The sequence below is a fragment of the Egretta garzetta genome, unplaced genomic scaffold (genome assembly GCF_000687185.1).
Source record: "Egretta garzetta isolate BGI_Z169 unplaced genomic scaffold, ASM68718v1 scaffold38, whole genome shotgun sequence".
Classification (NCBI taxonomy): domain Eukaryota; kingdom Metazoa; phylum Chordata; class Aves; order Pelecaniformes; family Ardeidae; genus Egretta; species Egretta garzetta.
Genome location: NW_009260667.1, coordinates 193,078 through 203,166, shown reverse-complemented (window position 1 = coordinate 203,166; position 10,089 = coordinate 193,078). Strand labels below are relative to the sequence as shown.

Here is a 10,089-nt window from a genome sequence, read left to right as displayed (position 1 = left end):
CTGTGGGACAAAAACCGCCTCCACCGCGGACCTGGGGACTGGCGAGGGGGTGTCCGGCGGGGAAGGGGGGCTGCCCCCCCTTGGGGTGCACAGCCGGGTCTGATTGTTCTCCCTTTGGTCAGAATCTACAGGGCGAGGAAGGTGAGGAGAAGGCCCGGTCCGGGAGCGAAGAGGAGCAGGAGCTCCAGCCAACGCCAGGCGAGGCTCCTGAAAGCACGGCCGGCACGGGGGGAGGCAGCGACCGCAGCCCGGCTCTCCCGTCCTCTCCTGGCTCTGGTGCCGGCGCAGAGAGGACGGGCTGGGAGGACTCTGAGGACGATGTTCTGAAATACGTTAGGGAGATCTTTTTCAGCTAACGTTGCCTCCTCCGTGGCTTCCCAGGAGCAATGGGGGCTGTGGGGAGGGTGTCCCCTCCCGCAGCACAGAGGATGGCAGGAGGAAGGCCTGTGGTGGGCTGTGTATCTGCCGTGTTGGCGGCCTGTGGAGCTGGTAGGAGGCCTGTGAAAGCCATGGGGGAAAAGAAGGGGGGCACTCACTTCTCCCAGTGTGTGCTGGGTTCAGTGGAATTTGGCTCCAGACTAGGTTATGTTCATTTCAGTTTGGCATCTCAGAGCATGGATGGATTAAAGAGGACATTCGGCTTTCTGTGCATGTCCCGTTGGTGGGTCAGTGTTAGGACTGGAGCGGGGCAGGGAGTTGGTGGCTCTGCAGAGCTGAATAGTCATGGTTCAGCCTTGAGGCTCCCTTGCCCTTGCAGTCCCTCTGTGACAGCTGCAGTGGGGCCTGGCAGGCTGTCCCCTTTGGGCCTGCTGCTGAATTTGCCTCCGGGCTGGGGCAGGCCTCCCATAGCTGAGGAAGATGTGAGTGGGAGCAGACTGGCAGGGGCAGGGACCATCACGAGGGGGCTGACCCCCTAGCAGTGTGCATGGGATCAGGATGGCTCAGCGTCCCTTTCCCAGCCCAAAAGGGGGATGAACAAACCACATGAGGCTGGGGCAGGTGCGAGAGTGTTTACTGAAATGAAAAATCTGTCAGACCAGCATCAGCAGCCACATCCCCACCAAGGCTGCAGCAGGAGAGAAAATGGACCCTCATGTGCGCAAATGGGATGGGGGGGTGTGTGTAAGAGCTGCTTTGTGTGAGGTTGCAGACACTGCATGGAGCGGTGCTGCATACTGCTGTGGTAGGGAGACCCCATCCAGCGCTCCGGCTGTTGTGGCCCAGCTGGGGCACTGCACCCTGGCCTGTGGCAGCCCTGGCCTTGCTCCTTGAGCGCACCCTTGCGTGGGGTGTGTGTCGGGCTGAGCTGGCTCATGGTGAGCTGCCCTCATGCAGAACCGTTCTCTCTTCGAGTCTCAAAGGCTGCTAGAGTGCTGGGCTCAGCCCCGTAATATCAGTGCGGACATACCTGGGGCTCTGCACCAAAATCTTCTTGCTTCCTTGTAGAAAGCCGCCTTGTGAGAGCTGTGTTCAGTGTTCAGCAAGTTGTTAGGCTGCTCCTTGAGGTGCTCTGCTGCTGCTGGGATTGGATGTGAGCCACTTCACCCTAATGAACTACAGCAGAGTCGTTCCAGATATTCCAGCGGGGGAAGTTTTTTTTGCTGAAGAGAGTATTTCCAGTGCACCTCTAGGGCTGCCACTGCTGTGATGGCAGTGTGAAGCCACAGCTCCTCAAGTCACAATTACCTCAGAAACATCCCTGGTTAGTCCAGGACATGGAGAAGGAACAGAGTCTCTTTGGGCAACTCCAAGAAAGGAAGCTGGTTGGCTTCTCTGCTTGCCTATATTTAGGCTAGATAGGGCTAGAGGGCTGTGTCCACCGTGTGCTGGTTCTGGTATGTTCCTTTCACTGCCCTCTGGTTCAGGGCCAGAAATGCTGTTGTTCTGATGTGCCCCAGGCTGAGGAGTGTGTTATACTCTGCTCTTCCCGGAAAGCTCCCATTCTGTGCTGCAGGTGTTCGTGCCTGCTGCCTGCTCACTGCAGGAGTGCTGCCAGCCAGCGGTGGCAATCACAGCCATGTGCCAGAGCATGGCTGGACATAGGCCTTTAGACTAAGGATCAAATTCCTGCCAGTGACTAAAGCTGTAGTGGGATATACTGTTTTAAATCAGGTTTTCAGTAGCTCTTTGTTGTGGTTTAACCCGGCAGGCAGCTGAACACCACACAGCCGCTTGCTTACTCCCCCTCCTCAGTGGGGTGGGGGAGAGAATTGGAAGAAAGGTAAAACCCATGGGTTGAGATAAAGACAGTTTAATAAAACAGCAGAGGAAAATAATAATAATAACGGTAAGAGAATATACAGAATATGCAAAGCAAGTGATGCACAATGCAATTGCTCACCACGTGCCCAGCCCATCCCGAGCAGCAATCGCTGCCCCCCAGCCTATTCCCTGCAGCTTATATACAGAGCACAATGTCATATGGCCTGCAATATCCCTTTGGCCAGTTGGGGTCAGCTGTCTGGGCTGTGCCCCCTCCCAACTTCTTGTGCACCTGGCAGAGCATGGGAAGCTGAAAAGTCCTTGACAAGCACTGCTCAGCAACAATGAAAACATCAGTGTTATCGACATTCTTATACTAAATTCAAAACAGCATTATGCCAGCTACTGGGAAGAAAATTACCTCTATCCCAGCTGAAACTGGGACAACTGTCAGACCTCAATGGGCAGGGCTTCCTCAGTAAAAGGTCTTCCATATGGGTGTGTGTGCTTGGCCCAGCTGAGGTACATAACGGTAGTGAGAACCTGGAGCAGTAGCAGAGCCTGGGCCCCAACCAGTGCGAGGAAGCCCCCAGTGAAATCAGAGGGGTGAATCCACTGTGAAGTTTGGAAAAGAAATGTACCCAGGCCGCCAGACAGGATTATCACCTTGACGATGATTATGATGAGGACCATCTTCCAGCCCTTTCTCTCCTCTGTGGACTTCGCATGTACAAAACAAAGGGGGTAGAACATGCTGAAGACCAGGCAGGTATACACACAAACCCTGGCTAATGCTATTCCTGTTAGGCTGATGCCCATCGCCTGCAGGTGCCTGTAGTCCAGGCACTGCAGCTCCCTGGCTGTGTCATTCCACAGGCAGAAGTTGTAAAAGCCGATGCGCTTGTCAGGGAGGTTGACCAGGTTCCCAACTTCCCACAGCAGTGCGTAGACCATGAAGGCCAAGGTCCCGGCAGCCTCGAGGAGGATCAGCGCACAGAGCAGGTGCTTGGTGCATCTCCACTGCAGCAGACCCATCTTGGTCCCCACACACTCTCTTGATAGTATGGTAAAGCCTGCTGTGGGGACGTGGCTGCAAAACATAAAGGGGGGGACCCCTTGGTTGTTGTGTGTTATGGCACCCTTCCCAATGTGCTCTGAGCCTGTGTTACTGGGGTCTCGGGACTCCCCCTGCAAGTAGAGCAGGAGCATCTCGGTCCTGCCTCTGACTGTGCTGTGCCTGTGTTACTGGGTCAAGGGGGATGCATTTTTGGTCAGAGCAAAGGTGGCTTAATGATGTCCTGTGCATGGACCAGCACTGGGAGGACAGGGGATGAGACTAGTGTGGGTCCCTCAGCCCTGCACATGCCCTTTGCACCATGGTCTCATGTTGGACTCAACAGGCGTTTGTCAGCAAACTGCAGTGCTGGGAGGGGAGCAAAACACTGCTGTCGGGCAAGGAGGGGGCTAAGAGCTGTTCTGGGAAAATGTTGGGGTTGGTTTTTTTTTTGGGTTCTGGTCAGACAAGGACATCCCTTGTGATCTTTGGACGACTGAGTAAAATGCAGGCATGACAGGGTCTGAAGTGCAGGACTCCCCCTGCTTTCCCATCCCCTTCTCTCCCCCATAGCTCTGGGACACCTGATGCCATTGATGCCACTCGTTTCCAGAATCCACATGCCCCTGAGGCCCTTGCATGCCTGTACATTTCAGGGCACAGCAGGGCTGATCACCTGCAGCCCTGCTCCCCACGGAGGCTGGCAGTCGTGATGCTCCTCTGTTCCGGTCGCCCGAGGACCGATGCCCCATGCAGACAGGCAGTTGTCCACCACAAAGAGGCACCCTGGACCCACCCGCAGCCACTCACCCTCCTCTGGGGCCCAGGGAGATGGGTGCTACGGAGACAGACCTGTGATTGCCTCCCTCCTCTCTGCTTGGCAAACCCGACTCCTTGCTCCTGTCCTGGAAACGTGGACTGTCCTTGGTGCCCTCTTTGCAGGCTCCTGCTTCACGCTGAAAAACAGGGAAGTGGCATCAGGCAGGTCTATCCCTGGCTGCAGAGCCACGCCGCATCGCAGCACCGGCCACTCAGGTCTGCACAGAGGCACAAACACAGGGCAAGGAGCTCGGAGACCTTTGCTTCAAGCTCAGCCTCCAGCTTGAGGCTCTGCAAATAACCCCCTTCCTGCCTTCACCAAGCATTATCTCCTGTGAATCATTTACTACCTTCCCTCAAGAAGTTCACAATGTCGGTCCTGCTGTCTCCTCCCCACTGCCCATCGTCCAGTGGTATATCGTCCTGATGTCCTGGATGTCCCAGGCCATCACCCCACAGCCACTTGTGGATTTGGTACAGCCTCTGAGTTTTTAGAGTGCCAGGAGAGACCCTGCTTGATCTGTACTGAGTGCCTGGTTGCAGTACTGGTGAATAGTGACCCTTCAGCATCCCCTTCCTGCTCCCTGTCTCCCTGGATATTTTGGAGTGGGGCACCTATGTTTAATGTGCACAGGGATAAAGCTTCTCTGTCCCAAACATCTCCTCCACACAGTCACAGCCAGGAGGAGCACACACACAGCATGGAAGGGGGTCACAGCATCCAGACACTGACCTGTCTCCACCACTGGCCAATACTTCACTTCTTTTTGCAGCTCTCCTTGGAGGTCTTCTTCACAACAGGCTTCTGGAGAGACGGGAAGGTCGCATTAAGGATGCGCATTGTTCTGAATCTGCAATGAAGACACAAACCAGGAAAATATCTGTGTTCAGGCCCAGAGCGTGCTGCAGAATGAGACCTCACGCACATGTAATTTCACCAGGGTTTGTCTTGCCCCTGGTATTGCCTCTCGGTTTGTCTGTCCTTACACATGCCCTCCTGCAGCCAGGCACTGCTGCTCTTCTCCCCGTCCCGCGAGGGCTCGTGCCTGCCCACCATTCTCCCTGCCATCCTGCCCTGCAGCCCTCAGAGGGAGAGCAAGCTGTGCTTGGTGGGGGCTCTTAGTTTGCTGACCAGTTCCCCAGGGATTTCTGTCGGAACTCAGAGCCGGGACCTGTACAGCCCAGCCGGCTCCTGGCCCTGCCCACCCACCGACCCTTGCTGTCCTATTTCTTTAGACCAGTTTCCTGAGGAAGCAGGCTTGTAGAAACACGGGCTTTTTGTTCAATCATCTCACGTTACCTTTTTTTTACCCCTCCCTCCCCCCACAAAATATAAAAGCAATTAAAAATTATCCTAGTTGGACATGTTTACTAGAGAGGGGACAGAGAAATTCCTAGAAGGTTTGTGGGAACATATAACAGGGGTGGAGGAGAGCCACCTCGGAGATCACGTGCTGTTACGTGATATCTGCATGTACAAGGGCCCAGGGAAATCCCGTGGTCTCTCTGCCCTTTCCTCTGGATAATTTTTCTTTCCTCAGCGACACGCCTCTGTTCACCCTGCCAAATCCCAGGCAGATCTGCCCCTGGGCTTCCTGCTGCCTCCCCAGCCCTGCACAGCCCAGCCCAGCCAGTAAATCCCTGTCCCTGCAACTGACTGCGACAGGGATGGAAACGCGCCTGGTGTGGGTGCCCTGTGCCAGCTGGGGCAGGGAGTGCACGGCTGGCCTGTGATGTGTGGTTTGGCAATGAAAGCCCGAGACGAGCAGCGCAGCAGCAGGCACGGCATTCGTGAGCTCTGCAGCTTGGCCCCAAGGCCAGTTTGGGGGCAGCCTGGCTGAGGAGTAGGGGATAAACAGGAAAGAGCTGTCACCCGGTGTCCAGCTGGATCTTCTCCCAGACATCTGCAGCCCCTCCGCCTCTAAGGAGGTGCCTGTGCCTTTGGATGGGAGAGTCTGTGGCTCTACCTCAAAGGTGCAAGAAAGAGGAACCTAAGCATGGCACAGCAAGCCCCAGCCTGGCTTCAGCCCCCATGTTTCTGGGCAGGCATCCCTGGAAGCACTGGACGTCACTGTGGGAGAGCTCTGTGTCTCAGTCTCCTGGGCACGGCTCAGGAGCTCCCTGGGGCGTTTGTGTGTGAAGATGGGGCTGGTAGGGACCCTCTGTGCTGCCAGGACTGCATGACCCTTTCCTCTGCTGCTCCTGGGCAGGCAAGCACCTTCCTCCCACCCGGCTGCTGGCTGACTGCCTGTGCAAAAGCAGCAGGACGGGGAGGCCAAGGTACGCAGCTCCAGTGCAGGATCTGGTCTGTGTGCGGGGGCGACCATCTCTGTGGAGCTACCGGGCCCCGCTGCAGTGAACAGGCTGAATGCAAAGGGGTGAAGGAATGGACTGAAGAGCCCCCCCGAAGCCTCGGCTTTCCTCCATCCCCTCTCCCCGGCTGCTGGGGGGAGTAGTGCCATGCAAGAGCAGTGGGAAAGGAAGGCAGCTTTGGACTTGGGACCTTTCCTTGAAGCCACCTGCTCCCCCCCTAGGATCCCTCTTTCCCCCTCAGGCAGGATCTGCTGCAGGGAAACCACAGGTGAAGAAAGGCTGCTGACAGCTGCGGATTGCTGGCAGACAGTGGTTCAAGGACCAGACTGCGGAGGAACTGCCCCAAAAGTGTCCCACAGCTGGGGAAAGACCTGCTCCCTCCCAGACATTTGCACCCTGCAGCACCACTTCTCCTGGCAGCTCCCCCCCAGTGCCAGCGACATGAAAAAAGGTGGGGAACCCAGTGGAGGATACTTACGGGCTGCCCATCTGGGTGGGTGCGGAGCTGAAACACTGGAGAGGACCGAGTTGCCACCCTGGTGAGCTGAGCTGGTCTGTGCCTGCTGCCCGGTCCTGTGCTGGCTTGGGCTCTGACGCCACAGCCCCTGTTGTGTCAACACAGCTGTGCCTTTGCTTTCTGTTTCGATTTTGAGGGCCTTTGGAGCCTGGTTGCAATGCTCCTCCCTCATCCTTGAGAACAAGCTGAGCCCAGCTGCCGCCCTCTGAGCTGGGGGCAGGTTTGCGCTTTTTTCTCCCGGCTGTGCTAACCGACGGGAATGAGTGACCAGGCGAAGCTCCCCCAGGAAAGCTGTGCTGCTACAGTGGCTTGGGTGACCGTGGGGGCTGAGACCGAGTTTGTTTTGTTTGGACATTTCTGTAGAGGTCACTGACTGTCCCAGTGCCGACCCAGCACCGCGGCACGGTGGGAAGCTCACTGACCACTTTGCCCTTCTTGCACTTTGAAGGCTGCTCCCCTCCCTCCGCTTCCCAGACCCAGCTTCGCCCGAGCTCCCCCTCGCCCACAGGCAGAGCTCAGGAGAAGCGGCAAGCTGCCTGCTGTGACAGGCAACCTGTGAAACCTCGGGTGATGTAAGGGGCAAAACTTCCCTTTCTTTAGTCCTCCTGGCCAGATCCAGAACTGTTTGTCCTGTCCTGTACACAGCCTTGGTGGTAGGTCGGTTAGAGAGGTGTGTGTGTGGGGGGGTGTGTGTGTGTGTGATACGTGTGGGACACGTAGCCATGAAGCTGTTCACAGTGTCCCACCTAGTAATTCCACATTTAGGCATGGTCTGGAAATCTCCAGGTGGTTGTGAGCCTGTAATATTGGCATTCACAGCCAAGAGCACAAGGGAGGTGAATGGAAATATTCCCATATTAGGAAGCCCTAAGAGAAGCTCAGTGGATAAAGCCATCAGGCAGATGGTGGTAGGGAGGTGCCTTCCTATCTGGCCTGGGTGCCTGGAATAATTTTAGCATTGAGAAGGACAAGGATCTGGATCGAGGTGGTTCAGATCACAGATGGCTTGGGCAGGGGTTGTGATGGGAGAAATCATGGGCGGGGGCAGGCAGCTTGCAGCAAATAAAGCCTAGCAGGGCCACAGCTGCTGAGCTGAAGTGGTGAATGGCGGGGACGCAGAAGGAATATGGCAGAAGAATTGGGGCTGAATACGGTCATCATCTAACATCGGGGCTGCTGGCTGGGAAACCAAGGTATGAGCAGAGACCACCAAGGAAAGACCTACGTTCCAGTGAGGAAACATGCATGTTTGTGCTCTCAAGATGTGTGGTTACGCAGTTTCTTCTCATGCTGCTCACTTTTCTGTCATTCAGGAAGGAAAAGGGTGTATGATTCGGGTCTCGTTTCGGGTCTCGTGATCAGCCAGCTCCTTCGCTGACCTCAGCATGGCAGGGGAAGTTGCTGGTTTGCTGACGCAGGCGGGAGGCACAAGCAGCTCCTTCACAAACATCCTCACTTCACATTGGGGTCCTGTTTGCTGGGGCAATCAGGATGGCTGCCACAGTGGGTCTGCTCCATCACACCACAGCACTTCTCCCTCGAGCCACTGCCCTCCTAGATAGGTGTCTGATTCCCTTTCCACCTCCTATGCCTCAGCCTTCACGAGCGTGGCAGACAGCCACACCTCCTGGCATCAGCCTTTGCACACACCTCATCTCTGCACTGCTGTGAGCAACAAATACACCATTTGGGAATGTTACTTCTGGTGTGTGGCATCTTCCTGCCCAGAGCCGGTTGCCTGATTGTGCACATATGGCAGAAGGGCTCCCCCGTGTTTCCTGAGGAGCCTTGTGTCTCCTCCCTTGCAGGACCTGGGTCTCTGCTGCTGGTAATGTCTCCTGGGATGCCAAGGCTGCCAGCAAGGAGAGGTACAGTCAATCTCTGGCTCTGGTACTGGACCTTGGTACCACTGACCTTCTTGTTCTGGAAGCTTCCTTCCACATCTTTGGCTGCCTCCCTGGCAGGTAGTTCCCCTGCATTCTCCTTCCAGGTGTTCATGCAGGGAAGATTGTGCCTGAAGGCTGGGCAGGATGCGATATATCCTGCTGTTCTCCTTCCTAGGGACATTTTACAGGTGTCCCCTGGCTGCCCCTTTGGCTTCAGGTGCTCAAAGTCTGTCTGATGATTGCTGGGGAGGATATGTTATAGAAGTCACTTTCTAGCTCAGACAGAATCTCATACAGAGCATCAGTGGCAAGGCTTGCTAAAGCCTTAGGCTGAAGCTGTGAACTTGCACCTGGATATGCTGACCATATACTGAACTTTTCCTTAGCTGCATGAAGGAAGGCCCCCGAAACCTGTGCAAACCAGAAAGAATAATGAAAGGGATGTGTTTAATTTTATATATGTTTGATAAATAGCCACAACCATCAGCAGAAGCTGCATCCATTAAGGTAAGAAAAGGCACGTCCCACCTGGAGACAAAGGATCCGGTGAGGAACAAGACGACCCCAGACCCAAATATTGCTGTTGGACTCAACTGTCCCATGAGGGGAACTTAAATTGTAAGGGTATAACTGCCCGGGGGTTTCTTTGTGCGGAGTCCCTCCCCGGAGGCACCCAGCTCGAGCTGTTTTTTACCACTGTACTCAATAAACCCAACTGGCATATGTCATGTAGCAGCCTCTGCTTCAGGGAAACCTGGGGTCGAGCCTGAAGGGAGAGGAAGTGCCCAAGAGGAGGGAGGAGTCAAAAAAGAGGCACCCATCAGCTCAAGGGAGCTGCCTGCTGCGAAGGGACTCCGACCCCATCAGTTAAAGCCCGGGGGGGGGCGACTTTTCCCAAGCACTTTCCTAGATTCTCACTCTTTTTCAGCTGAGGAGATTTCCCAAGCCGTATGTGTCTATTCAAAAACTCCTACTGGTCTATAAGGTACACGTCCACCTGAATCCATGTACGCTTTTGGCATCCAGGGCATCCTTTATCAGAGTTCTGCAGACTGCCTACTGGTGTACAGATTTTATGTAAATGTTTTTGAGTGTAACATGTATTTGGTTTGTTGGTAAAAGGGAAATTTTCGTGGCTTATGACTCTCCAGTTTCTCTACTATGATCAAGGAGTGGTGGCTTCAGCTGCTTGGTGAATAATCCCTCTCCTTGAGAATATTAGGGAAACTTCCAAATAGTGTGAAGAAAACAAAAAAAAAAAAAGGGAATAAAAAAGAAGAGGGGGAGACTTAGCTCTT

At 55.0% G+C, this 10,089-nt stretch overlaps 2 protein-coding genes across 2 annotated transcripts in view; both read right to left on the bottom strand.

The window, feature by feature from the left end:
- The window catches only part of LOC118452968 (centrosomal protein of 55 kDa-like), a 10,751-nt gene extending 8,576 nt beyond the window's left edge, over positions 1–2,175 (bottom strand). The window contains exon 1 of the mRNA XM_035901070.1: positions 1,409–2,175. The gene's annotated coding sequence lies outside the window, so the exon portion shown is untranslated. The remainder of the gene's footprint in view (positions 1–1,408) is intronic.
- Positions 2,176–2,568: 393 nt separating this feature from the next.
- On the bottom strand, positions 2,569–5,132 carry TMEM140 (transmembrane protein 140). Its single transcript, XM_009645617.2, has 4 exons — positions 5,063–5,132; positions 4,774–4,877; positions 4,109–4,212; positions 2,569–3,292 (listed from the first exon to the last, which is right to left on the bottom strand). The coding sequence occupies exons 1-4, from the start codon at positions 5,130–5,132 to the stop codon at positions 2,653–2,655; spliced, it is 918 nt and encodes a 305-aa protein (XP_009643912.2). The 3' UTR covers positions 2,569–2,652.
- Positions 5,133–10,089: the final 4,957 nt, after the last annotated feature.

Coding starts and splice junctions, on each gene's coding strand:
- TMEM140 (XM_009645617.2), bottom strand. CDS start 5,132: ATGGTGGGCAGGCACGAGCCCTCGCGGGACGGGGAGAAGAGCAGCAGT. Junction 4,213..4,773: donor CTGTGACCCCCTTCCATGCT/GTGTGTGTGCTC, acceptor CCTGTTTTTCAG/CGTGAAGCAGGAGCCTGCAA. Junction 3,293..4,108: donor GAGGAGGGAGGCAATCACAG/GTCTGTCTCCGT, acceptor TATGTTTTGCAG/CCACGTCCCCACAGCAGGCT.